Consider the following 26,048-nt stretch of genomic DNA (forward strand, 5'->3'; position numbering starts at 1 on the left):
AACCAGCATCTCCATTTCCCTCATGCAAGACTTTTCCCCACTCAAGGTCACACTCCCTATGACGCATGCCCAGGCCACACTTCAGCCACTCACAGGATTAAAGCCACAGCACCCGGGGACTGCTCCAGCCCAACAACAAGCCCCACCTCTAAGCCCCATTCTCAACATGACCCAGGCCTTTGCACATCCTCACTTTCCCTCACAAATGGCACAGAAAACATACAGAGGGCTGCAAAGCCGCACAGTGTCTGGCACACTCTTCCCAGCTGCCTGAACTTCACCCTGAATGTTTTCTGGCTTTTCAAGCAATCTCAGAGGGAAACTGTTGAGGATTTCTTGGCTGGGCAAAGGCATATGAGCAATCCAGCAGGTATTTGGGGGCGAAGCATAAGTTTACAAAGTGCTGAAACAGACAAGGACGCTGTGTCCTTGTACGCTGGGAAAAAGGAAGATAAGAAGAGCCTGATTAACAACACCTGGATGCTGAAGGATGAGATCAGTAACTGCTGGACCCCTCATGAAGAAGTTTTCACAGCCAATAGAGGATAAGATAGTGTCGCGTGAAACGGGGTATTGTACCAATTAGAGTAATGATCAAGGCGCGTGGACATAGAAGCTTAGCCAATAATAACACTGTAGTTAGCGCGTGTTATCACCTTTTTCTATATAAACCCTGTAAAAACCTTTAATAAAGGAGAACGACTATACTCATGTTGAGATTTCATCGTTACTCCGGTACCGACCCCCACTCCGACATCTGGTAGCAGAGGATGGTTGCGCCTGAGTCAATTCTCCGAGGCTGCGGTAAGCAGCGAGAGAAGGGGACTGGGGGACTAATCGGCTGGGAGAAGTGCTGCTTGGGTGCATAGTCAGAGCAGACAACGGCGCGAGTTGGCCCCTCGCCTCCCAGAAGGTAAAGCACAGCAAGGGAAATAGAAGCTGTAGCAGGATAAACCGCAGCAATGGAAGTGGAAGCTGCGGCAATGTTGCTCGCAAGTATCCTCTCTAAGAGAGGGATCGAGACAACGGTAAAACAACTTAACAAGTTGATTAAATTAGGACAGCGATGGGATCGCTTTAAAGACACGTACATGCTGTTCTCTGTTACGGAATGGCGCAAATTCGGGGAGATAATGTGGCAGAAAACTATAACTGGAGATGAGAAAGACGAAAAGGAAATAAAAGCTGTCCGCGAGTTGTGGCGAACAGTATTAGAGACTCTGAAAGCCATGAAAGCAGAACGGGAAGTAGCCTGCGCCGCGGCCCAAATGTTAGCTCCTGAGCCAGCCCCAGAGAAATCTAAAGACAATGATCCTAACCCCGGGCTTTTGCGCGAATTTTTGGGTTACCCGCGGTAAAAGGGATGACCGGGACTACATGTAAGACGGTTGCCGAGATTCGTGCAAGTGCCGACTCTGTCCCGGTCCCACAAAAGGCGGAAGAGCCATCGGACCCGCCGCAGCGCATTGAAAAACCGGAAGTTGCTGCCACTAGACCGAAACAGAGATGTGAGCCGCATGCGGAAGTAGTGCCCAAGGGAACTCCTCAGGAGGAGTGGCCGGCGCCGCTCCGTCCGCCTCCTGAGTTGGGAGGAGAAGGATGTCGGCCCCCGCCTTCGGCTCCACCTCGATACCCGCCTTTGCCGCCCTCCTCTGATTCATCCGCTCCAGTGACTCCACCTAACGGCGGCCGTGAAAAACCTTTCCAAGAAAATACAGATAAACTACTACAAACAATCTTACAGCGTCTCGATAATTTAGATCTGCGTCTAAAACAAGGATCGTCAACAACAAAACCCTTTTCACGACAAGAAGAAGCCAACCCCCCACCTTGTCCTGTAGGCCCACCGGCACCAGTAAGGCTTACACGATGGAGCGGCATCATAAGAGACGCTATCCTAGAAGGACAGTGGGGTGCAGCCGCCAACCTGGGAGGTGCCCCACCACTAGCCTTCCCGGTAGTGCAAGAAAATGGCACTGCAAAGTGGGAACCACACGACTGGAAAATTTTACAACAAGCCCGAAATACCATCTCACAATATGGAGTAAAATCTGAAGCTACTCGACAGATCATCAGTTGGATTTTTTCTGCTGATTTAATGTGTCCACATGACTGTCGAAGCCTAATGAGGCTGTTGTTAACCCCTACACAATTCTTGTTATGGGGATCTTCGTGGACCCAACGAGCAGTAAATGAGGCAGCTCGACGACAAGAACAAGGAGATCCACTCTATGGAGTGACAGCAGAAATGCTTACAGGAGAGGGACGTTATGCAAATTTGGAAGTACAATTAACATTTCCTGCTAATTTGCTACAACGATCAGCACAACTTGCTCTAGACGCCTTTCTTAGTTTACCCGGATCTTCTCTTCCTTCATTTGGGACTGTGATACAAGGAGCCACCGGAAAATATAGCAATTTTATCAACAGACTGTGGGATGCAGTGATGAATCATCCGGACTTAGGTGACGAAAATAAACAGCAAATGTTTAGAACATTGGCTTTTGACAATGCTAACAAAACTACAAAACAAATCCTAGTTAGTCTGCCAAAAGGTGCCGGGGTAGAAGAAATGTTATTGAGAGTAGAAAGAGCTAGTGCGCAAAAACAAAATGAGACAGTTGCAGCAGCAGTGCAGGGTGCAGTCAGAGAAGCTATCCGACCTTTTGCAGCTGTCGTTCAACAAAATCAACAAAAGCGCCCTCAGCGCTTGAATCAACCTTTCCGTGGAATTTGTTTTCGTTGTGGAGAAACTGGACATGCCAGGCGTAATTGTCGTAATGCGGTGTGGTGTGAAAAATGTCAGAAGAACTCCCATTTAACAAAAACCTGTGAGGGAAACTGGAAACCGAGCGCGGAGAGAGGCCGCGTGCGGAAACAAATGACTCCTCTAAGCGAAACAAAGGTTTTTTACAACAGCACCAAGCCGCAACCAGAGGTAGCCTGGGAGTCGACATGGAAACCGCAGTAGACACCACTCTCACCAGTACTGAAGTTCATAAAATTCCCAGTAATGCAATGGGGCCTTTAATTAGCCAAGACAGTGTAGTAGGAGGACTTTTGCTAGGGCGTTCCTCTGCAGGTATTAAAGGACTGCTTGTCATCCCTGGAGTTATCGATGCTGATTATACAGGATGTATCTATATTATGGCTTATACTATCTGCCCCCCTCTGTTTGTTCCGAAGGGAAGCAGAATAGCCCAAATAGTGGCATTGAACAACCCGCTTTGTCATTCGCCGGAATCAAAGAGTTATCGTGGAGATCAAGGCTTTGGCTCCACTGGACCTGCAGTGTGTTTTACTACCAGGATGGATCATCGACCCACCATGAATATAGTTCTGTCCCAAAACAACTCGTCTAAGCAAATTGTCGCCATGTTAGACACCGGAGCTGATGTCACAATTATCAACAAATCTATCTGGCCGGTGTGCTGGCCTGTAGAATTGCCCACGTCACCAATCGCAGGCGTCGGAGGACAGTCTACACCCTATGTGAGTAAACATCCTGTGTGCCTACAATTCCCTGAGGGACAAGAAGTAAGTCTTAAAGTATATGTATTACAATTACCGGGAACACTAGAAGTCTTAATTGGCCGAGATGTTCTAAGTCAAATTGGAGCCGTACTGACTACGAACCATTTTTAGTCATGGCCACTGGAGAGCAGTCGCCCAACCCACCATTGACTTGGTTTACTAATGAGCCCGTGTGGGTTGACCAGTGGCCCATGACAGAAGAGCGACTGCAAATAACGAAACAATTAGTAGCTGAACAGCTTGCAATTGGTCATATCAAACCCTCTGTTAGTCCATGGAATACTCCTATTTTTGTAATTCCAAAAAAGAATGGAAAATGGCGCCTCTTGCATGATTTACGCAGAATAAATGACCAAATGCAATCTATGGGAGCCCTACAGCCAGGCATGCCCTCCCCCGCCGTGTTGCCAGAAGGATGGCACATACTTATTGTAGATTCAAAGGACTGTTTCTTTACCATTCCTTTGCATCCTCAAGACACTCAGCGATTTGCCTTTTCTGTACCAGCTATAAACAAGGCAGCACCTGCAGACCGCTACGAGTGGGTAGTTCTACCACAAGGCATGAAAAATTCACCAACGTTGTGTCAACTATATGTAGCCTGGGCGTTACAGCCACTCAGAGCACAATGGCCTAACACAATAATCTACCATTATATGGACGATATTCTTTGTTGTCAACAAGAACCTTTTACAGGGAACTCTTTGAAGCAACTAACTACCATTTTATCGAGCAAGGGACTTGTAGTCGCTCCAGAAAAAATACAGCAAACCGCCCCCTGGAAATATCTTGGGTGGTCCATATCTGATGCGAAAATCCGACCGCAGAAATTAGAGTTAACGACCCAGTTGCATACATTAACTGACGTACAAACACTGCTTGGAGACATCCAATGGGTGCGCAATTGTGTTGGTATTTCGAACACTGAAATTGCACCCTTGACAGAACTTTTACGAGGACAACATCCTAGCACCGTCATCAGCTTGTCTGTGATACAACAAGCGGCATTACAACACATTGTACAGAAGTTACAAGCAGCTTGGTCAGCCAGACGCATTTTGGCCCTCCCTCTATCTCTACTAATATGTAATGCCAGTGAATCACCATATGCCATCATTTGCCAGTGGCAAAGCAAGAAGAAGGAACTACCATTCTGCAGTTCGTCTATCCGTGCCAATGACAAATGCACTAATACCCCTGATGAGTCTAGTGACAATTTATTTCATGTGTTAGAATGGGTATTTTTATGCGTACAACCAAAATCTAGCATTCAAACATGGCCAGAAGCAGTAGGTGAACTAATACGGAAAGGCAGAACAAGAATTATTGAAATGACGGGACAGGAACCAGATGATATCAGTATACCGGTCAACGCTGTGGATTTGGAATGGTGGCTACGGAATGCATCTCCCATACAGGAGGCCTTGTTAGGCTATGGTGGGAAGGTGCATTCACAGCAACCGAAAGGAAAGTTATGGCAAATCTTGAAACGTAATCAATGGCTAGAGAAAACTAAGGTTCAAAAGGAGCCATTAGCTGAAGGGATTACAGTATATACAGATGCAGGAAAACGTTTGCACCGAGCAGCTTGTGTCTGGCAAGAGAAGGGTCGATGGTGCCAACATATATTGCAAGGGCAGATCCACGATTCACTTCAAATGTTAGAACTAACTGCAGTGGTCTGGACTTTAACCAACTGGTTGAATGATCCTTTAAACGTAGTAACTGATTCTTTATATGTAGCTGGCGTGGTACCACGACTAGAAGATGCTCTGCTTAGGGAAACAACTAACCCTAGGCTAGGAAGATTGTTTATCCAGTTACAATCTACACTGGCTCAACGAACAGCGGCCTGCTGTATCATTCACATGCGTAGTCACCAGTGGAATCTTGGACTAGGGCAAGGTAATCAGCTTGCCAATAGCCTGGTCAGTCCAGTGTGTCATGCGCCTCCTATAGACAAATTCCAACAAGCCAGACAGAGTCATGAAAACTTTCACCAAAATGCTAAAGGCTTAAAAAGGCAATTTGAATTGACAGAAAATGAAGCCCGCTCTATTATCCAAGCTTGTCCTAAATGTGGGAATCATGGTCCAGGAATAGGACAAGGAGTAAACCCAAAAGGGTTAAAGGCATTAGAATTATGGCAAATGGATGTCACACATGTCCCAGAATTTGGGCGTTTACAGTATGTACACGTCACCATTGATACCTTTTCAAAAATGATATGGGCTACTGCCTTGCCTGGTGAGAAGGCACATTATGTTTGTAAACATTTGCTTGCTTGTTTTGCTGTATTGGGAGTACCTGAGCAAATCAAAACAGATAATGGGCCTGCGTATATTAGTCAAAAATTAAGGACATTTTTGTTGAAGTGGGGTGTTAAACACACCACAGGAATTCCACATTCACCAACAGGGCAAGGGCTTATTGAACGTACTCATCAAGTATTAAAGGACTATTTGAACAAACAAAAGGGAGCAGAGACCGATGCGCAACAGAGATTATATCGGACACTTTTCACATTGAATTATTTGTGTCTGATGGGTGATCGAGAGGAACCGCCAGTGGTTGTACATCATCAAAACCTGAAGTTTAATAATGCAACAACCCTGCCTCATTTTAAAGTGATATACCGAGACCCGGCCACCGAAGTCTGGGAGGGACCTGTTCCTGTAATCTTTAATGGTCGAGGTTATATGTGTGTTTCCACAGATCGCGGTCCAGTGTGGGTGCCCAGCCGAGCAGTGAAGCCTGCATTGGATCACCAAGGCCAGCTGTCTGAGCAGCAAAGTGAAGAATCTCTTGAAAAGAACCAAGACAACAGAGAAGTAGTACCATAAGTAGAGAAGGACTCTATGAGCGGGTACAAGGAAACGCCTATTAGCTTGTACCTCCTGTACAACCTGTGAACCCTGGGTCTTGTGTATTTGTTATACTTGTAAAAGGGAATGTTGGCATCGGGCGTCGCTTGCTAGACGCTGGTGTGACAACTGTTTGCAAAAAGAAGTTAATGTAGCTAAAGTTCTGTTTCTCACAGGGCACGAACCATTGGGGAGTAGTCGTTATTTGCATAGTTGTGGAGACTGGGCAAATTTGGTGTTTAAAAAGGGCAGAAGAAGTGTCTATTTATAAACTTAGTGCCACTATATGGGCCGTTCCCAAACCAGATTGGACTCAAATGAAAGAAAAATGCCGGAAGCAATTTGCGTGAAAATTAAAAAAGGGCAAGAAGTTATTTTAATGACCAGGATTTTGATTATCGGCATGATGGTTCCAGTGACAATGACCCTCCATCACATTGAACCCAAACAAAACATGTGGGTTACCTGGGCGAACATGACAGGTCAATCCGCTTTTTGTCTGTCTCTTGCTTCTGCAACCAAGCCTTTTCGAACCTGTTTAATAGGAGTGCCTGGCTTTCAAGCAGAAAAATTCGCCGCTTATAGCACAACAAACTGTAGTGCCACAATAAGTGTTAGTCATTGTTCTGCTATGCTTTTGAATAACTTGAACCGCACGTTACCGTGGGACCCCCAAGAATTGGACTTGTTAGGCTCAATGCGCATTGGTAACACTTCACAGAATTGGACCCAAACCTGTGTAATTTTTGGAGGACCTGGCTTCACTGGTTTGAACTATTATCGATCTTATAATTGGTCAGGATGGACGAATATCACCCCAGCTGCCACCTATTACGACTATATGGACATAGGCAGCTTTTGTGGTACAAATGACACCTCACGGCCACAGGAACTAGGAGCCCTTGGGGGAGAAGCTAGAGGTGGTCTACCCATCTGGAACAATGGTACCCCCAAGGCCCTGCCACCTGATGTCTTTTTAATATGCGGCGACAGAGCATGGCAGGGAATTCCAAAAAATGTATTTGGCGGACCGTGTTATCTGGGCAAGTTAACATTGCTGGCTCCAAACCAAAATTGGTGGAAAAGTTTAAACAGAATTAATATATCTGGTCGTCAGAAGCGAAGCGTCACAGGTCTTGCTCCTGACTGTAATGATCAGGTCACTCTACTTAGCCCCACAGAACGGGTGTTTTTATCATTGTTTGTTCCAGGTGCAGCTGCAGGAAGAGCGCTAAATGAACTAGGAAAACTAGCTTGCTGGGCAGAAAAGCAAGCCAATGTTACCATGGAAGTGTTGGAAGCACTCTTAGATGATCAAAAGAGCCTACGCCATGCAATTTTACAAAATAGAGCAGCAATAGATTTTTTATTATTGGCTCAAGGACATGGTTGTGACGATTTTGAAGGTATGTGTTGTATGAACCTGTCTGACCACAGTGAATCCATACATAAACAGTTGCAATGGTTAAAGACGCATGCCAATCGGATTCGTCAGGACCATGGCCTTCTTGACGGATGGCTGACTAACATTTTTGGGAACTTGCCAACTTGGCTGTTAGGGTTGTTTACTGAAGGCTTATGTATTTTAATTATTTTTGTAATTTTGGGTATTTTTGTGTGTGTGGCACTTAGCTGTGTTAAAAAGGCCATGATGAAAATAATAGACCAAGCCTGGATTGCTCAAAAACAAGAAAGGGGGATTGTGGAAACATGGTTGAGCGAGAACGGACACGATTTCATACCACTGAGCAAGCCAGGCGTTGAACAAGAGTTAGGCCCGAAGGAAGTGACCTTAGACTCACTTTGAAAAGTAAGATATAAAGAAATAAGTGCATGCGTCATAGATTGCAACAGAGGCAGACTTTTGGCACCCGCTGCCCACGTGTGCCAAAACCCATGCCTCTGCAAATGTATAAATACCGGGATTTTTCCAAAGAGCATCGGCTGGTGTACAGTGAGGCCATCGTTGCCTCTGTGGGGACGCCCACGAAAAGACTGGCACCTACCGATTGCTAAGCTGAGTTTGCGGAACAAGAAGACACAAGAATGTATGAATGGTTCATCTTCCTCATAATCCTCCTGGTTCGGGTCATTGGGGGTAACAAGTTAACTTAAAGAGTTATGGCCATTGTTGTAGTTATTGTAATTTTAGCTATTGTAATAATTTTATTTTGTTCAGCTTGTTGAGAAAAAATGACATCCCAAGTTATTAAGCAAGCCTGCATTGCTCAAAAAAAAAAGGGGGAATTGTTGAGGATTTCTTGGCTGGGCAAAGGCATATGAGCAATCCAGCAGGTATTTGGGAGCGAAGCATAAGTTTACAAAGTGCTGAAACGGACAAGGATGCTGTGTCCTTGTACGCTGGGAAAAAGGAAGATAAGAAGAGCCTGATTAACAACACCTGGATGCTGAAGGATGAGATCAGTAACTGCTGGACACCTCATGAAGAAGTTTTCACAGCCAATAGAGGATAAGATAGTGTCGCGTGAAACGGGGTATTGTACCAATTAGAGTAATGATCAAGGCGCGTGGACATAGAAGCTTAGCCAATAATAACACTGTAGTTAGCGCGTGTTATCACCTTTTTCTATATAAACCCTGTAAAAACCTTTAATAAAGGAGAACGACTATACTCATGTTGAGATTTCATCGTTACTCCGGTACCGACCCCCACTCCGACAGGAAACAACACTGCTGTGCATTAGAATGTAAAGACTCTTTGATTAGAGATTGACAGCTCTGACTCCTGTCCCAACAAATTTATTTTTTTTCTTCAAACAACCACACCAAATACTGAAGCAGAAGTGCAATCACAATGTCGACCACATGGGAGAATTTGTACCAGAGAAAACCACAGCTGGGCAGGCTTTGGCGTGTAAGTGCACATCTCTGAATGACTTAAGCATAACAGGACACACCATCTCTACCAAGGCCAACTGTGCAAGTGAACAGGTACAGGGAGTCAAGCACAGAAAGATTACACCCACCTCCTTACATCCCCTTACAAATCCTCCCCAAGGAGGATCAAGGAACCATCATGGCAACATCAACGGCTGTGGAAGCTGCTATAGATGCCCACCTCTGCACAAGGACAGCAGGGTGAAGCACTACCCTCCCAAAACACAGGAGCAAAAAAGTTCATCAGACAGCATTCACCCGTCTGCATGTCACCCCCTCTTAACAACACATTGCCTACATCAGGCAGGCTGCAGGGGAACCTACTGACCCTGGTGGGAGACATTCATAAACTCAAAACACATTGCAGGCATTTCAGTTTCACTGTCCCAAGATCCAGAAGGCCTCATACTCCAGACCCTTGGAGCCTGGAAAGGATCCTGGGCAGCAACACTCTCTGCCCATCCTGCCTCATGCTTTCCTCTAGGCAGCCTCCACTCCCCACTCCGCAACATGTGTTCTCAAGACAAGCACATCATCTCCCATTCTTGTCTTGTTACGACACGGCCCACGGTCTTCCCGAGGATTTCCACTTCCCTCTGACAAGTCTTCCCACTGCTCAAGGTCAAACTTCACATCCAGAAATGGCCAGGCCCTACTCAGTACAACTGCCACATTCACCTCCGCGACATGCCACACTCTCCTGTGGCTTCAGCAACCTTGGACAGAAACGTTACACAACTGGGAGCAATAATAGTTATAGGGATGATATCGGAACAGCTCTAATGGCAATGGGGATAAATTGCATGCTGTGCAAGAGGAACCCAAATGCTGACAAACACATCAGTGTCACCAATGATATCTTCTGTATACAAAAACTTTCTCTTGAGTTTTGGGGGTGAGCTGTTTAGCTTGTTGGGGTTGTTTTCATTTGGTTCTTTTTCTGAAAAGAGGTTTCTCCATCGGTTTTGTAATGGTATGGCTGGTGATGCAAATATTGAAGGAACATCAAAACAGGCCAGTGTACAGTCACGCCTCCTCTCGGGCCAGGAACTCAAGTCCAAAACCCAGCATGGAGGGCAGGACAAGAAAAAGGAGATATCTGCCTTGGGCCACACGCTTCTGCCTCAACATTTTATGCGACTCACTACAGTTAAAATACACTTGGAAAAAGAACACTTGGAAAAGTCCATACAGCCTTCCCTACTTTTATAATAAACCTGTTGGGCAAATAAAAATGGAGAAACTACGCTATAGGGTAGACTGGCGATTGTCACCTTGCATCACATCTCTTGCGGAACAGAATCAAACAGGGTGAGGACAGAGTTTACAACAGGAAACCACAACCGATACCAGCACGATCTGCAGTCAGCAAAGGTAATAAGTTCTCCTGCTGCTCAAGGTCACCCTTCACATCAGCAGATGCCCAGGCCCTACTCAATGCCACTGCCACATTCACCTCCATGAACATGCCACACTTTCCTTTCAGTCCAGATTTTGTGGACCCTTCTGTCAAGGAGAGCACCACAGAAAAACATACAGATGCTATCGCATACACCGTGTCCAGCAGACTCTCCGCAGCTTACTCCTCATGGTTTGCAGTGCTTCAGCAACCTCACATGGAAACCTTACACATCTCGGAGCAATACTATTTCCAGAGGTGATCATAGAGTCATTGATGTTGGAGAAGATCCTTCAGACCATCAAGTCCAACCATTAACCTAACACTGCCAAGTCCACCACTAAACCATGTCCCTAAGCACTACGTCTTCTAAATATCCCCAGGGATGGTGACTCAAGTACTTCCCTGGCCAGCCTGTCCCAATGCTTGACAACCCTTTGAGGGGAGAATTTTTTCCTAATATTCAATTTAAACCTCCCCTGGCACAACTTGAGGCCATTTCCTCTCATCCTATCACTTGCTACTTGGGAAAACAGACCAGCAACCACCTAGTTACAATCTCCTTTCAGGCAGTTGTAGAGGTCTCCCCTCAGCCTCCTTTTCTCCACACCAAACAACCCCGGTTCCCTCAGCTGCTCCTTGTACATCCTGTTCTCTAGAGCCTTCATCAGCTTCAGTGCTCTTCTTTGGACACGCTCCAGCACCTCAGTGTCTTTCTTGGGGTGAGGGGCCCAAAACCAAACACAGTATTCGAGGTGCGGTCTCACCAATGCCATGTACAAAGGGATGATCACTTCCCTACTCCTGCTGACCACATGATTTCTGATACAAGCCAGGAGGCTATTGGATGCCTCGGCCATCCGGGCACGCTGCCGGCTCATATTCAGCTGGCTGTTGACCAACACCCCCAGGCCCTTTTCCTCCAGGCAGCTTTCCAGTCACTCTTCCCCAAGCCTGTAGCCTTGCACTGGGTTGTTATGACCCACATGCAGGACCTGGCACTTAGCCTTCTTGAAGCTCATCCAGTTGGCCTCGGCCCATCGATCCAGCCTCTCCAGACCCCTCTGCACAGTCTCTACCCTCAAGCAGATCAACACTCCCGCACAGCTTGGTGTCGTCTGCAAACGTACTGAGGGTGCGCTCGACTCCCTCATCCAGATCACTGATAAAGATATTAAACAGAACTGCCCCAAGAATGAACCCTGGGGAACACCGCTTGTGACCGGCCGCCATCTGGATTTACCTCTCTTCACTACAACTCTTTGGGCCTGGCCAGCCAGCCAGTTGTTTACCCGGCAAACAGTACACCCGCCCAAGCCATGAGCAGCCAGTTTCTCCAGGAGAACCCTGTGGGAAACAGTGTCAAAGACTTTACTAAATCCAGGCAAACAACATCCACAGGTTTTCTTTCATCCACTAAGCGGGTCATCTTGTCAAAGAAGGAGATCAGGTTAGTCAAGCAGGACACGCCTTTCCTAAACCCATGATATTGGGACAGCTCTAATGGTAGTGGGCATTGATTTCATGCTGTGAGAGAGCAACCCAAATGCTGACGAGCACATCACTGCCATGGATGAGATCTAATGTGTCGGACAATTTGGGGATGGTTGGCGTTTGGGGGTTGAAGAGAAGGCTTACGTGGATTCTTTAAGGTTGTCGCTGCTGATCCAAATATTGAAGGAACATCAAATTCTTTCAATTTGATGGGGGGAAAGGGGGAGCAGCAAAAGAAAATTCCCATTTCTAACACCTGCCTTATTCGGTCACACCTCTCTCCCTGAAAAATTTATCTTATGAACTAGACTTACAACACAGTTGGAAAAAAACATAGGAAAAGCCCGCATTGCCTTCCCTACTTTCATAATGACTCTGGTCAGCCAACCAAAATGGAGAAATTACACCATGGGAAGAGAAATCCCTGAAGTCTCAACTGTCACCTTCCATCACATCTCTTCCACACGACAATCAAAGAGGAGGACGACAGAGTTTGTGACAAGAAAGCACATCTAATCCAAGCACAGTCAGCAGTCGGCAACGGAAATGGCAGAAAACAGTGCCTGGGGGGCTTCCACCACCACAGCCTGCATGTCTCGCCGTTCTTCATCAATCTTGAGTGGAAATGCTACACGCCAGCAAGCAAGAGCATCTGCAAAGCTGGTGGTGTGGCACCTCTAACGCAATCGGCAGTGATTTTATTCTACGGAAGAACAATTCACACCCACAACAGCAAACCTCAGCTGGGAGAATGAAGTACTGCCCACCGCAGAAGAAGATGAGGTTGGAGACTGTGAATGTGCGCAAGTCCATGGAACCTCATGAGATACATCTGAGGGTCCTGAGGAAACTGGCAGGTGAAGTTGCCAAGCCACTATCCCTCATATTCGAAAAGTCATGACAGACTGGTGAAGTTCCCAGTGACTGCAAAAGGGGAAACATAACCCCCATTTTGCAAAAGGGGAAAAAAGGAAGACCTGGGCAACTACAGGCCAGCCAGTCTCCCTTCTGTGCCCTGCAGGACCATTGACGTGTGGACCATTTGGTGGATAAGGAATTGGATGGATGGTCACACTCAAACAGTTGCGCTTAGCGCCTCAATGTCTGGGTGGAGATCAGCAATGACTGCTGTCCTTCAGGGGTCTGTATTCAGAACAGTATTACTTAACATCTTTGTCGGGGCCATGGACAGTGGGATTGAGTGAATCCTCAGCAAGTTTGCAGATGACACCAAGCTGAGTGCTGTGGTTCGTACTCCAGAGGGAAGGGATGCCATCCAGAGGGACCATGACAGCCTTGAGAGCTGGGCCCATGCAAACCTCATGAAGCTCAACAAGGCCAAGCACAAGGTCCTGCACCTGGGTCGGGGCAATTCCAAACATGGATACAGCCCTGGCAATGAGTGGATTGAGAGCAGCCCTGTGGACACGGACTTGGGGGTACGGGTGGATGAAAATGTGAATATGAGCCAGCAACGTGTGCTCACAGCCTAGAAAGCCAATCATGTCCACGGCGGCATTCAAAAGAAGTGTGGCTCACAGGTTGAGGAAGCTGATTCTCTCCCTCAACTCTGCTCTTGTGATGCCCCTCCTGGAGTACTCTGTTCAGCTCTGGGGCACACAGCATAAGAAAGACATGGTCCTGCTCGAGCGGGTCCAGACGAGGCCCACAAAGATGATCAGGGGGCTGCAGCACCTGCCCTATGACAGGTTGAGAGACTTGGGGTTGTTTAGCCTGGAGAAGAGAAGGCTCCACAGAGACCTTATAGCGTCCTTCCACTACTTAAAGGGGGCATACACCAAAGATAGGGAGGGACTTTCTACAAGGGAGTGTAGTGATAAGATGAAGCGTAATGGTTTTACACTGAAAGAGGGTAGTTTTAGATTAGATACTAGGAAGAAATTACCTGCTGGGAGGGTGGTGAGACACTGGAACAGGTGCCCAGAGGAGCTGTGGATGCCCCTTGCCTGGAAGTGTCCAAGGCCAGGTTGGATGGGGCTTTGAGCAACCTGATATACTGGAAAATGTCCCTGCTCATTGCAAGGGGTTTGAAACTAGATCATCTTTAAGGTGCCCGCCAACCCAAACCATTCTGTGATTCTACAATCATGGCAACATCAACAGCTGTGGAAGCTGCTACAGATACCCACCACTACACAAGGACAGCAGGTTGAAACATTACCCTCCCACAACGTCTTTCCCAAAACAGGAGCAAAAAGGTTCATCAGACAGTATTCAGCAGTCTGCATGTCACCCCCTCTTACAAACACATTGCCTACAGCAATCAGGCAGCAGCACAAGGGACTATCTTTGCTGGCAGATAGTCGTACAACACTGTGTGCGTTTCAATACCATGTAACTATCTCAAGAACCAGAAGGCCTCCAGCTCCAGATTCTTGCAGCCTGGAAAAGAATCCTGGGCAAAAACACTCTCTGCCCATCCTGCCTCATGCTTTCCTCTAGGCAGCCTCCACTCCCCACTCTCCAACATGCATTCTCAAGAAAAGCACACATCTCCCATTCTTGTCTTCTTACGGCATAGGCCATGGAATTCCCAAGGATTTCCGGTTCCCACAGACAAGTCTTCCCACTGCTCAGAATCACCCTTCACATCAGGAAATGCCCAGGCCCTGCTCAATGCCAGGGCCACAATCACCTCCACGACATGCCACAGTTTCCTTTCCCGGCTCAATCCATCTTTTGCTTATGCTTCCCATCAATGAGATCACCGTAGAAAACACACAGAGGTATCACGTACACAGCGTCGGCAAACTCTCTGCTGATGACCCGTCATGTCTGGCAATGTTTTGTGGGATATTTGAAAAACAAAGGACATATAGTGAACAATCCAGGCACAATGGAACTGATTATTCCATGAGCCAGAGGCCTCTGCACGCAGCAGGCCTCAAGGACATAGCAAAGATTAACTGTTGCTACAAGTTTGATGAAGCGAGCACGAAAAGTAGAACAAGGCTAACTGTTGCTACAAAGTTTGATGAAATAAGCACAAAAAGCTGAACAAAGTTGGACCTATGTGACTGAAAGAAGGACACAAGACAAGATACAGGCGGAGGGAACCATTCGCGTGATCAGAAGGCCTTATCCTATCAAATTATTGTTTTAGGCACGTGGACAGCACATGTTAACCAATCAACAGATGGCTTACGCATGAGCAGGAACTAAAATACTTATATACACCAAGCTATTTGGGCAATGAAGTGGCATCTGCTTTGATCATATTGATTGCGTGCAGTGTCCGTGACTTCTGCGTTGACAATGTTGCAGCTATCTCACAGGGAAATGTTGCAGACCTGAGAGCAAGACTATTTCTACAGGTGACATTGTGACAGCTCTAAATGGCAACAGCATCAATTTCTTGCTCTGAAAAAACAACCCAACGGTTGATGAGCACCCCACTGCAACACATGATATTGACTACATAGGAAAATCTGGTTTGGGTTTTGTTTTGTTGGGTTTATTTTGTCTGGGTTTGTTCTGCTTGTTAGGTTTTGCTTCTTTGGTGATTTTGGGTTTGTTGGGGTTTTTTTCCCCAAGAAGATGTTTCCAGAGCTTCTGCAACCATGAGGCTGTTGTTTCAAATATTAGAAGAACATCAAAACAGACCAGTGTATGTCACGTGACTTCTTTGGCCACGAACAAGAGACCAAAAACTGGGGGATGCTGGAAAAAAACAAAATGAAAAGGAAACTCCTGTCTCTAACACCTACCTTGTTGGGTGACGCTCCTCTCCCTGAACACCTTACACTAGCAACTAGCATTACAACGCACTTGGAAAAAAAAACATGGGAAAAGTCTGTATTGCCTTCCCTACTTTCATAATTCCTCCAGTTGGTGAATAAAAATGCAGAAATTACACCACGGGGAGAGAACACCCTGAACACCCAACTGTCACCTTCCATCACAGCTCTCGCAGAAGGGAATCAAATCAGGACGAGGACAGAGTTTGCGACAAGAAACCACAGTTCATACCAGCATGGTCAGCAAAAAGCAACTCTAAGAAGCAGTACATAGTGCCTGCGGGACTGCCACCACCACAGCCTGCATGCCTGGCACGCCTTCAGCAAGCTCGGGTGGAAATGCTGCACACCAGCAAGCCCGAGAGTCCGCAAAGCTGATGTCGTGGCACCTCACATCGCAGTCGGCAGGGACTTCATTCCACGGGACAACAGCCCACACCCACAACAGCAAAGCTCAGCTGCGGACGGCCACCGCTGCGGGGTGCGGCAACACCTTGCTTGCTTGCTTGCTCGCTTCCCCCCCCCCACAGCGAGAGCCCGGGGGCTCCGGCAAGGACGCCAAGGTCCCGTGAACACCCTGAAGAAGCACCCGCCAGGCCCCCACCGCCCGCGGGCCCCGGCGGCGGAGCCCGGCTCCCACCAGCGCCTGCCCAGGGCCCGGGCGACAAGGGCCACAAGAAGGGGGAAGGGGCGAGAGGCGACAAAGGGGGGGGCACTGACCGTGTCCACGAGAGCGGGCGCCTCCGGCTGCGTCTCCTTCGCCGCGGGGCCGGGCGGCGGCGGGAAGTTGGGGCTGAAAACCATCAGGTCGCTCTTGCCCGCGCCCTCCGCCACGCACAGGCTCCGGCTCTGGCGCTGCGAGTACGACCAGCTCCCCACTTCGCTGGCGCACACCAGCGTCGCCGGCCCGGGCCCCGACAGCACGGCCGCCCGCGGCGCCCACCGCGACGCCCCGTACAGCACCACCGCCAGCAGGAACAGGCTCGACACCGCGCAGATGGCCACCACCAGCCACACGTTCGTCGCCGCCGCCGCCGCCGCCGCCGCGCCGCCCTCCGCGCCCGCCGCCGGCCGCAGCCCCGCCCCCGACGAGGACGAGCCCGAGCCCGCGGCCGCCAGCGCCGCCTCGGCGCCCTCCACCAGCGACACGCTCAGCGTGGCCGTGGCCGAGCGCGCCGGCTCCCCGTGGTCCCGCACCACGATCACCAGCCTCTGCCGCGGGCCGTCCGCCTCCTCCAGCGCCCGCGCCGTGCTCACCTCGCCGCTGTACAGCCCCACGCGGAACGGGCCCTTCCCCCGCGGCTCCCACAGCTCGTAGCGCAGCCACGCGTTGTAGCCCGAGTCCGCGTCCACCGCGCGGATCTTCGCCACCACCTGCCCCGCCGGCGCCCCCCACGCCGCCCACGCCCACAGCGCCCCCGAGCCCGAGCTCGAGCCCGGCCCCGACGAGCCCGCCGCCCCGCCACCCGGCCCGCCCCCGGCAGGAGCAGGCGGGAGCAGCGCCGGCGCGTTGTCGTTCTCGTCCACCACGAAGAGCTGCACCGTGGCGTTGCCGCACAGCGGCGGCTCCCCCGCGTCCACCGCCCGCACCTCGAACTGCAGCACCTGCACCTCCTCGTAGTCCAACGGCTGCAGCGCCCACAGCCGCCCGCTCTCCGCGTCCACCGACACGTAGCTCGACGCCGCCCGCCACCCCCCGCCCGCCACCGCGCCCCCGCCGACGCCCTCCGCCACCGAGTAGCTCACGCGCCCGTTGCCCGCCTCGTCCGGGTCCCGCGCCCACAGCCGCGCCAGCTCCGCGCCCGCCGCGTTGTTCTCCCGCGCCAGCACCGTGTACACGGCCTGCGCGAACGCCGGCGCGTTGTCGTTCACGTCCGACACCGGCACCCGCACCCCGCGGCTGGCGCGCAGCGCCGGCGCCCCGCCGTCCTCCGCCCGCACCTCCACCTCGTACTCCGACACCCGCTCCCGGTCCAGCGCCTCCCGCAGCACCAGCGAGTACGAGCCCGCGAACGTCGCCACCAGCCCGAACGGCGCCGCCGGCCACACCGCGCAGCGCACCCGACCGTTCGCCCCCGAGTCCCGGTCCGACACGCTCAGCAGCGCCACCACCGTCCCCACCGCCGCGTCCTCCGGCACCGGCACCGACAGCGACGTCACCCACACCTCCGGCGCGTTATCGTTCACGTCCAGCACCTCCAGCTCCACGCTGCAGTGACCTGACAGCGGGGGCGAGCCTTTGTCTCTCGCCTCGATTTGTATCTCGTGTAAACGGACGTTTTCAAAGTCCAGGGCGCCCGTCAGTCTGATCTCGCCCGTCTTGGGATCAATGGTGAAGACATCTCTGTCAACAGCAGGAAGGGAACTAACCATGCTGTACGAGAACTCATTATTGAGACCTTCGTCTGGATCCGTGGCGTTCACCCGCACAACTAGCGTCCCCTCTGCAGCGCTCTCCGGCAGCTGCACTTTATACACCGACTGGTTGAACTGGGGCGCGTTGTCGTTGGCGTCCAGCACCGAGATCACCAGCTCCGTCGTGCCCGTCAGCGACGGACGGCCCCCGTCACTCGCCGACAACACCAAACGGTGCTCAGGCATCGTCTCGCGGTCCAGAGATTTCGCGAGCACCAGGAACAGGGATTTCCTGTTCTCGTCAGAGGATTTAACATCGAGCGTAAAATACTCGCTGGGGCTGAGGGTATAGGAGAGCTGCGCGTTGGCTCCGACATCTGCATCCGACGCGCCCTCCAGCGGGAACCGAGACCCTGGGGGGGAGTTCTCCGGTAAACTGAGGTTTTTCCGGGCGGCGGGGAAGAGCGGCGCGTTGTCGTTGATGTCGGTCACCTCCAGCTCCACGTGGAAGACGCGCAGCGGCCGCTCCACCAGCACCTCCAGGCGCAGGGCGCACGGCGCGCTCTTCCCGCACAGCTCCTCCCGGTCCAGCCGCGAGCTCACCACCAGCGCCCCGCTCGCCCCGCTCACCTCCACGCTCGCCCGCCGGCCCTGCGCCACCAGACGCAGCCGACGCGCCTCCGGCTCGCCCGCCTCCAGGCCCAGGTCCTGCGCCAGCCGGCCCACCACCGTCCCGGCCTTGGCTTCCTCCGGCACCGAGTAGCGCACCTGCCCGCCGCCCAGCGCCCAGGCCGCCTGCAGCACCAGCACCCGCACCACGGGCCCCCAGCACACGCCCATCGCCGCCGCCGCCCGCACGGGCCCCGCACGGCTCCCCGCCGCCGCCCGGACGCACCGGCTCTCCTGCCCGCCCCGCGCCGCCCCCCGCGCTCACAGCCGGGCTCTCCGCCGCACCGGGGCGGAGCCGCCTCCCCGCTCCGACCCCGTTCCTGAGCCTGCAGCGACACCGTGTGCTGCTCCGACGCCTCGCACGCTCCCCACCATCGCCAGCCCGCCTCCTCTCGCCTCGCTTCCTTCCGTGCTCCTCCTGCTTTGCCCCCTTCCTTCCTTTTTCCCCTCCTCCTCGCGTCTTTGCTCTTGCCCTCGTCCTTTCTTCTTTCCTCCTTCAGTTATCTCTTCTTATGTGTTTATCGCCTTCTTCCTTCCTTTCCTGACATTTTCCTTCTCTTTTATTCTTTCTCTTTCGTCTTCTCTTTCCAACTCCTTTCTGCTTTCTTCTCTTTCCACCTTCGAGGTCCTCTTTCTGCTCTTCCTTCTCCTTTTCGTTCCTGCCCTGACGTGCCCAAGTCTTTACTCCCCTTTCCCTTCTCCTTCCATCCTTCGCTCTTCTTTACCGCCGCTGGCAGCTCGCCAGCCGCCTCCGGCGCCGCGGCGGAGACCGTCAAAGACGGAGCCAGCAGCGCTAATTACGGGCCAGCAGCGCCGGAGCGCGGTACTCTAACCACGGCGGAGGCTGTTAGGGACCAACTCTCTTCAGCGTCTACAGGTGACGTCGTGCTCGTCATCTCCTCTATCGTCTCTTCTTTCCTTCCTTTCTTCCTCTTTGCTTTCTTTTTACTTCCACCAATTCCTTCCTTGTCTTCTTCCTTCCCTTCTGCCATTTTCTCTTTCCTTTTCTCCCTTTTTTCCGTTACCCTTTCTTCTCCTGATTCTTCTTCCTTCTGCCTTTCCTTAGCTCTATCCCTAGCTCTTCCCTTTTTCCCCTGCCCTGCCTCATCTTTGCCTCCTAATCCTTTCTGTTTATACACAAACAGCCGAGCCATTGTATCTTCCTTTCTTTTTCTCCTTCACCAAAATAATTTCTAAATGGCTACAACACACTCACAATGAAGCATGGACACCCCTTCAGGCAAGGCCTCTCCTTCCTCTTCCTCACCACTTTTCAACAAGCCTGACACAGCACCCTGAGTACTCAGGGTGCTGAGGACTTCCACCTCACTCATCCTGTCAATACAACGTTGGTGCATGCTGGTAATCTCCACTATCGTCTCTTCCTTCTTTCTTGTTTCTTCTTTCTTTCATTCTTTCTCGTTTTCTTGCTTGCTTGCTTGCTTCTTACTTGCATAGATTACTTCCTGTCCTTCGTCCTTTTCCTCTTCCTTCCCGTCTCATCTCCCTTTTAGTTTTTTTTTTGTCCTGCCCTATCCTTGCCTCCCATTCTTTTCTACTTCCATCCTTGTATCTTCTGTTTCATTTTTCCGTTACCAAGAAGTTTTAAAAATGTCTACACCACACTCACCATGAAGCACAGACGTGCCCTTTGGCAAGAGCTCTCATTCACCATCCCTATCACCTTCCATCCTTCCATACAGTAAACAACCCTCCTGTTTTCCTCCAGTCTATGAATCTGCACCTGCCCTCATCTTCCTGAAGAAGAACACACCCTTCGGCATACCAGCCATCTCAAGGATCCAGCAAATCACAGAGTGACACAATCAAATGGCAAAGAACACCTCTGCCTCATCTGTTATGGGTTTGTGTGGCATGGGGGGTTTTGCTAGCGGGGGAGGGGTGGCTCCTGTGAGAAGCTGCTAGAAGCTCCCCTGGCTCCAAGCCAGACCCTCCTCTGGCCAAGGCCGACCCAGTCAGTGACGGTGGTAGCACCTCTGGGAGAAGGTATTAAAGAAGGGGAACCTGCAGTGAGTGGGGGTATTGGAATGTGAGAGGAACACCTCTGTGGATACCGAGGTCAGTGAAGGAGGGGGAGGAGGGGCGCCTGACAAGGTTGATGCCCCTGCAGCCCGTGGTGAGACGGCAGGCTGTCCCCCTGCAGCCCGTGGAGGTGAGCAGGGGAGCACATGCCCCTGAAGATGGCCGTCACTCCATCCGAAAGCCCACACTGGAGCAGTGCGTGGCTGAAGATCGGCCCGCGGAAAGGACCCACGCCAGGGAAGTTTGTGAGGAACTGCAGCCCGCGGAACTCACGTTGGAGAAGTTCGTGAAGGACTGTCTCCCGTGGGAGGGACCCCACGGTGGAGCAGGGGAAGAGTGAGCAGGAAGGAGTGGCAGAGACAAGGTGTGGCAACCTGACCCCAACACCCATCCCCTGTTCCCCTGCGCCGCCAGAGGGAGGGGATAGAGAGAAACGGGAGTGGGGTTGAGCCGGGAAGGAGGGAGGGCTGGGGGGAAGGTGTTCTAAGATTTCGTTTTACTTCCTATAATCCTCGTTTTGATTTGACTTGTAGTCAATTAAGTTGATTTTGTTTCTTCCCCAAACTAAGCCTGTCTTTTACCCGTGACTGTAAGGGGTGAGTGATCCCTCACTGTCCTTCTCCTGACCCATGAGCCTGCCTTTATATTCTCTCCCTCAACCCACCATACCTGGGGGGAGGGCAGTGAGTGAGCGGCTGCATGGTGCTTTGTTACCGCCTGGGCTGAAACCACGACACTCATCAGAACACAATCCACCACTCTCTGAAACACAAGCCCCAGATACAGGGATGTCTCATAAAAAAAGGCTCCACAGAGTCCAGACAACACAGGTGAGTCTCATTCGGGAACTCAAACCCAGCACAGCCGAGCACAACAACCCTCCAGGAGGGCTGAAAAAGCACAGGGCAACCACAGCTCCCAAGCACTCTCCATATACCTCCATCCTTCCAGACTCATTTTCTACCTGCACGCTGAATGGCAAGCTCTTGCTTCCCATTCAGGCAGGCATGCACTGCAAGAACAACACAGCAAGAACCTCAGTACCCAGGGGCATTAGTCCCCTCGGAATAGCATGACCCACCCATCACACAGCCAAACAAAAGCCACGAGTTTAACACCATGGCATTTTTACAGACAACATCCGCTCAATGCCCAAAACATCCACCCCATGAAATGGATTGTGATCCCTCCTCCATATGTGCTTGCTGCCTCGAAGCTGTGCCTCGAAGCAGCAGGAAAGCTACGAGAGCAGGCAGTGGTGCTTTGCTGCTCCAAACCTACAGGCATTACAATCCTGGCAACATACGGTTGATCCAACATGAAGATACCATGACATAACAGGAACAACAGTACATCTGCCTCGCAAACTCATCCTCTTCAGGTATGAGCAACTTAGCGGTAGAATCACTGGTTCCTTCTTCAAAATAAAAAACGTTTTCAGGACAGCAGAAACAATGGCTTTAACGGACATTTGAAATTAGGATTACGAGAGATTCCTGCAGAAGCTGGACACAAAAAAATTACTCATGTTCTGCAAAAGCCTGGAAAATGCTACACAGTGCACAGTTCTTCCTTTCTTTTTCCCTTCCTCCTCGCGTCTTTGCTCTTGCCTTCGTCCTTTCTTCTTTTCTCCTTCAGTTATCTCTTCTTATGTGTTTATCGCCTTCTTCCTTCCTTTCCTGACACTTTTCTTCTCTTTCTTCTTTCTTCTCTTCCATCTTCTTCCTCTGTCTTCTCTTTCCAACTCCTTTCTGCTTTCTTCTCTTTCCACATTCGATGTCCTCTTTCTGCTCTTCCTTCTCCTTTTCGTTCCCGCCCTGACGTGCCCAAGTCTTTACTCCCCTTTCCCTTCTCCTTCCATCCTTCGCTCTTCTCTACCCACGCTGGCGGCTTGCCAATCGCCTCCGGCACCGCGGCAGAGACCGTCAAAGACGGAGCCAGCAGCGCTAATTACGGGCCAGCAGCGCCGGAGCGCGGTACTCTAACCAAGGCGGAGGCTGTTAGGGACCAACTCTCTTCAGCGTCTAGAGGTAAGGTCGGTGCCTTTTGGTAATCTCCTCTACCGATCCTTCTTTCCTTCCTTGCTCTCCCTCACTACCTTTCTGTATACAAGTCATAGCGTCCGTGCATGCTAGCAATCTCAATTATCCTTTCTTGTTTTCTTTATCTTTCTCTCCATTGCTTGCTTCCTTCTTGTTTGATTTTCTTTCTCTCCGTTGTGTGTGCCTTCCTTCTCTGCTTTCTCTTTCTCCCTTCCCCTCTTTGCCCTGTCCGTCCCTCCCCTTTTCTTCTTCTTCCCTCTTTGCTTCTTCCTTGTCTCTTTTACCAACATGTTTTCCATATGACTACCTCACCCTCCCCATGAAGCACGGACATGCCCTCTGGCAAGAGCTATCATTTCCCTTCCTCGCCACTTCTCATCAAGCCTTGCACAGCGTCCCTTGGTCCCAAGGATGCCAAGGTCCTCACCTCCATTCGACATGTAGAGATAGCATCAGTGCATCCTGGTAATATCCTCTACCGCCTCTTCCTTACTTCTTGTCCTTCTATCTTTCTTCATTGCATACAGTCCTTTTCTTCCATCTTCCTCTCTCTTTCATTCCTTCCTATTTCCTGCTTCCTTTCTCATTACTTTTTCATCCATTTTCTTTCATCTCTTCTTTTCATCTTTTTTCTTTCCTACTTCCCTTCCTTCGCTTCCTTTTCATTTTTGTCTCACCCTGCCCTATCCTTGCTTCCCCTTCTCTTCTGCTTCCATCCTTATCTCTTCTATTCCTTTTCCCCTTTACCAAAAGATTTTCTACATGTCTACGCCACACTCGACATGAAGCACGGGCATGCCCTTTGGCAAGAGATCTCATTCCTCTTCCCTGCCACCTTCCAACCCTCCAGGTGAATAACAACCTTCCTGCTTTCCTCCAGCCGATGCAAGACACAGACACTGCTCCTGCACTTCCCCATCCCTCCCTTCTGGAAGAAGACCACACTCGTCAGCCCCCAGTCCTGTCAAGGACACAGCAAATAACAGAGCAAGCCAATCACATGGCAAAGAAAGATCATCACTGCTACATCAGAAAAGAATCCCCCACCCTCTCAAACATAAGCCCAAGCCCCATGGACTTGGACATCTCTGCCAGCAGGCTCCAAAGAGTCCAAACAATCCAGGGGAGTCTTTCTTTAGGGAAATCAAACCCATCACAGGCCAGCACAACAATCCTTCAAGAATGCTGAAAAAACACAGGGCAAACACAGCTCCCAAGCACTCTTCATGTATCTCGATGAAGAGCTATTCTTCCAGCCTCCTTTTCCACCTGCACGTGAATGGCAAACTCTTGCATTCCCTTTCAGGCAGGCATGTTCTACCAGAACAACATAGGGGCATTAGCCCCCACGGAATACCTCTCACTCATTAGCATGATCCACCTGTCACATAGGCAAACAAAAGCCACAACAGTAACACCGCAGGACTCTCACTGAGAACATCCCCTTGACTCCCCACACAGCCACTCCGTGAAAGGGATTGAGATCCCTTCTCCATCCATGCTTGCTGCCACACACTCGGGCTGTGCCTGGAAGCAGCAGAAAAGCAGTGAGAGCAGGCAGTGGTGCTTTGCTGCTCCAAACCTACAGACATTACCATCCAGGCAACATTCGGTCGATCCGACATGAAGACACCACGACTAAACAAGAATAAAAGTACAGCAGCCTCTCAAAACATATCTTCTTTCTGTACGAGCAACTTACCTGTAACATCACTACGTGCTTCTTCAGAAAACAAACATTTTCAGGACACAAGAATTGGTTTTAAAGGATATTTTTCCCTTAACAGTATGAGAGATTTTGGGGGTTGCTGGACAGAAAATAATTACTCCCGTTCTGCCAACATTTTGCAACCATTGTACAGTCTGCTCCTTGACCTCTCACAGGCTTGGTGCCTTGACCCCTTCCCTGGGGAGCCTGTTCCAGTGACTGGCCATCCTCTCAGTGAAGAACCTTTTCCTAATATCAAACCGAACTTCCTCTGACACAGCTTCCAACCATTTCCTCGTGGCTGATTGCTGGTCACCAGAGAGATGAGATCAGCACTTCCCCCTCCAAATGCCCCCCTTGAGGAAGTTGTAGACTGGGATAAGGGCACTGTAGGGGTCGGCGTTCGGAAGATCTCGCGTTGTCATGGAAAGTTAGAGGGTTAGTCGCAGCTTTGTGATGTACCTGTAACCCCACCTCCCCTTGTTAGTATAAAAGGAATTAACTGCGCAATAAAAGCCGGAAGTTGGCGCTCACACTGTGTGTGTTATCTGTCTCTTTCCCTGGTCCGGGCCGACCAGTGATCTAAGCGTGGCACCTTGATATGTAGCGAATGCTACATAGTGGTGACCCCGACGTGATCGGTTGCCATGGCGACGATGGAACTTGCGCAAGTGATTAAGGTGTTGAAAGGGTTGGCTAATGAGGTGGGTGCCCGAGGAACGATTAGGAGGGGCCCCACGGGCGAATGCATCCAATGGGTGCTGCGCCGGGGAGGGATGAGTTCTCCCACAGAAGTTTTTAGTCCCCCAAATTGGGGAGTGGTTCGGGAGATGTTGCTTCAGTCGGCGCTCGAGGGTGAGCACGGCGCTGCGGAACGATTACGAGCTTGGGACATGGTGGAGGGGGTAGTTAAGGTGGGACAAAAGGCTAGGGAGTGCAGGTCGGCGGCGCGAGCTATCCTGTTTGCGGATGAAGCGCCGGTTCGAAAACAACGGGGGATAGTGCCCCCAGAGACGGTGGGACAAGATCAGACGGAGTGGGTGGTTGTGGAGCGGGGCTCGCGGAGCGGCTCCTCTCTGACTGATAGCGTGGACTCAGAGGGTGCGGCGGAGATAGGGGTTTTTCCGGTGGAGACGGTACCTCCGAGACTGGATGGGCCCTCTCTGCGGCGGGCATGGGAGGTGTTACGGCAGGATCTTCTGAAGGAGTTGCGGGAATGCCTCCTGGACTGGGTTCCAGGCGGGGATGTTAAGGGGGAATTGTACCGTCAGGTGAAGGAATGGG

General features: G+C 50.8%; 1 protein-coding gene across 1 annotated transcript; it reads right to left on the reverse strand.

The window, feature by feature from the left end:
- Positions 1-1,345: 1,345 nt before the first annotated feature.
- On the reverse strand, positions 1,346-25,055 carry LOC142044552 (protocadherin alpha-2-like). The gene is made up of 4 exons (XM_075057141.1): positions 25,026-25,055; positions 24,759-24,779; positions 16,414-19,097; positions 1,346-1,580 (listed from the first exon to the last, which is right to left on the reverse strand). Exons 1-4 carry the CDS (start codon positions 25,053-25,055, stop codon positions 1,346-1,348), a joined length of 2,970 nt encoding a protein of 989 aa, XP_074913242.1.
- Between the last annotated feature and the right edge of the window lie 993 nt (positions 25,056-26,048).

Source organism: Buteo buteo, chromosome 24 (genome assembly GCF_964188355.1).
Source record: "Buteo buteo chromosome 24, bButBut1.hap1.1, whole genome shotgun sequence".
Taxonomy (NCBI): Eukaryota; Metazoa; Chordata; class Aves; order Accipitriformes; family Accipitridae; genus Buteo; species Buteo buteo.

Excerpts from the sequence above, each read along its gene's own strand:
- LOC142044552 (XM_075057141.1), bottom strand. The coding sequence starts at position 25,055 with ATGGTTGGAAGCTGTGTCAGAGGAAGTTCG. Across the intron at positions 24,780-25,025 it reads GCTGTGTCAGAGGAAGTTCG|AAGCACGTAGTGATGTTACA; the intron begins GTTTGATATTAG and ends TGTTTTCTGAAG. Across the intron at positions 19,098-24,758 it reads AGCACGTAGTGATGTTACAG|GCGGCCTGGGCGCTGGGCGG; the intron begins GTAAGTTGCTCG and ends CTGGTGCTGCAG.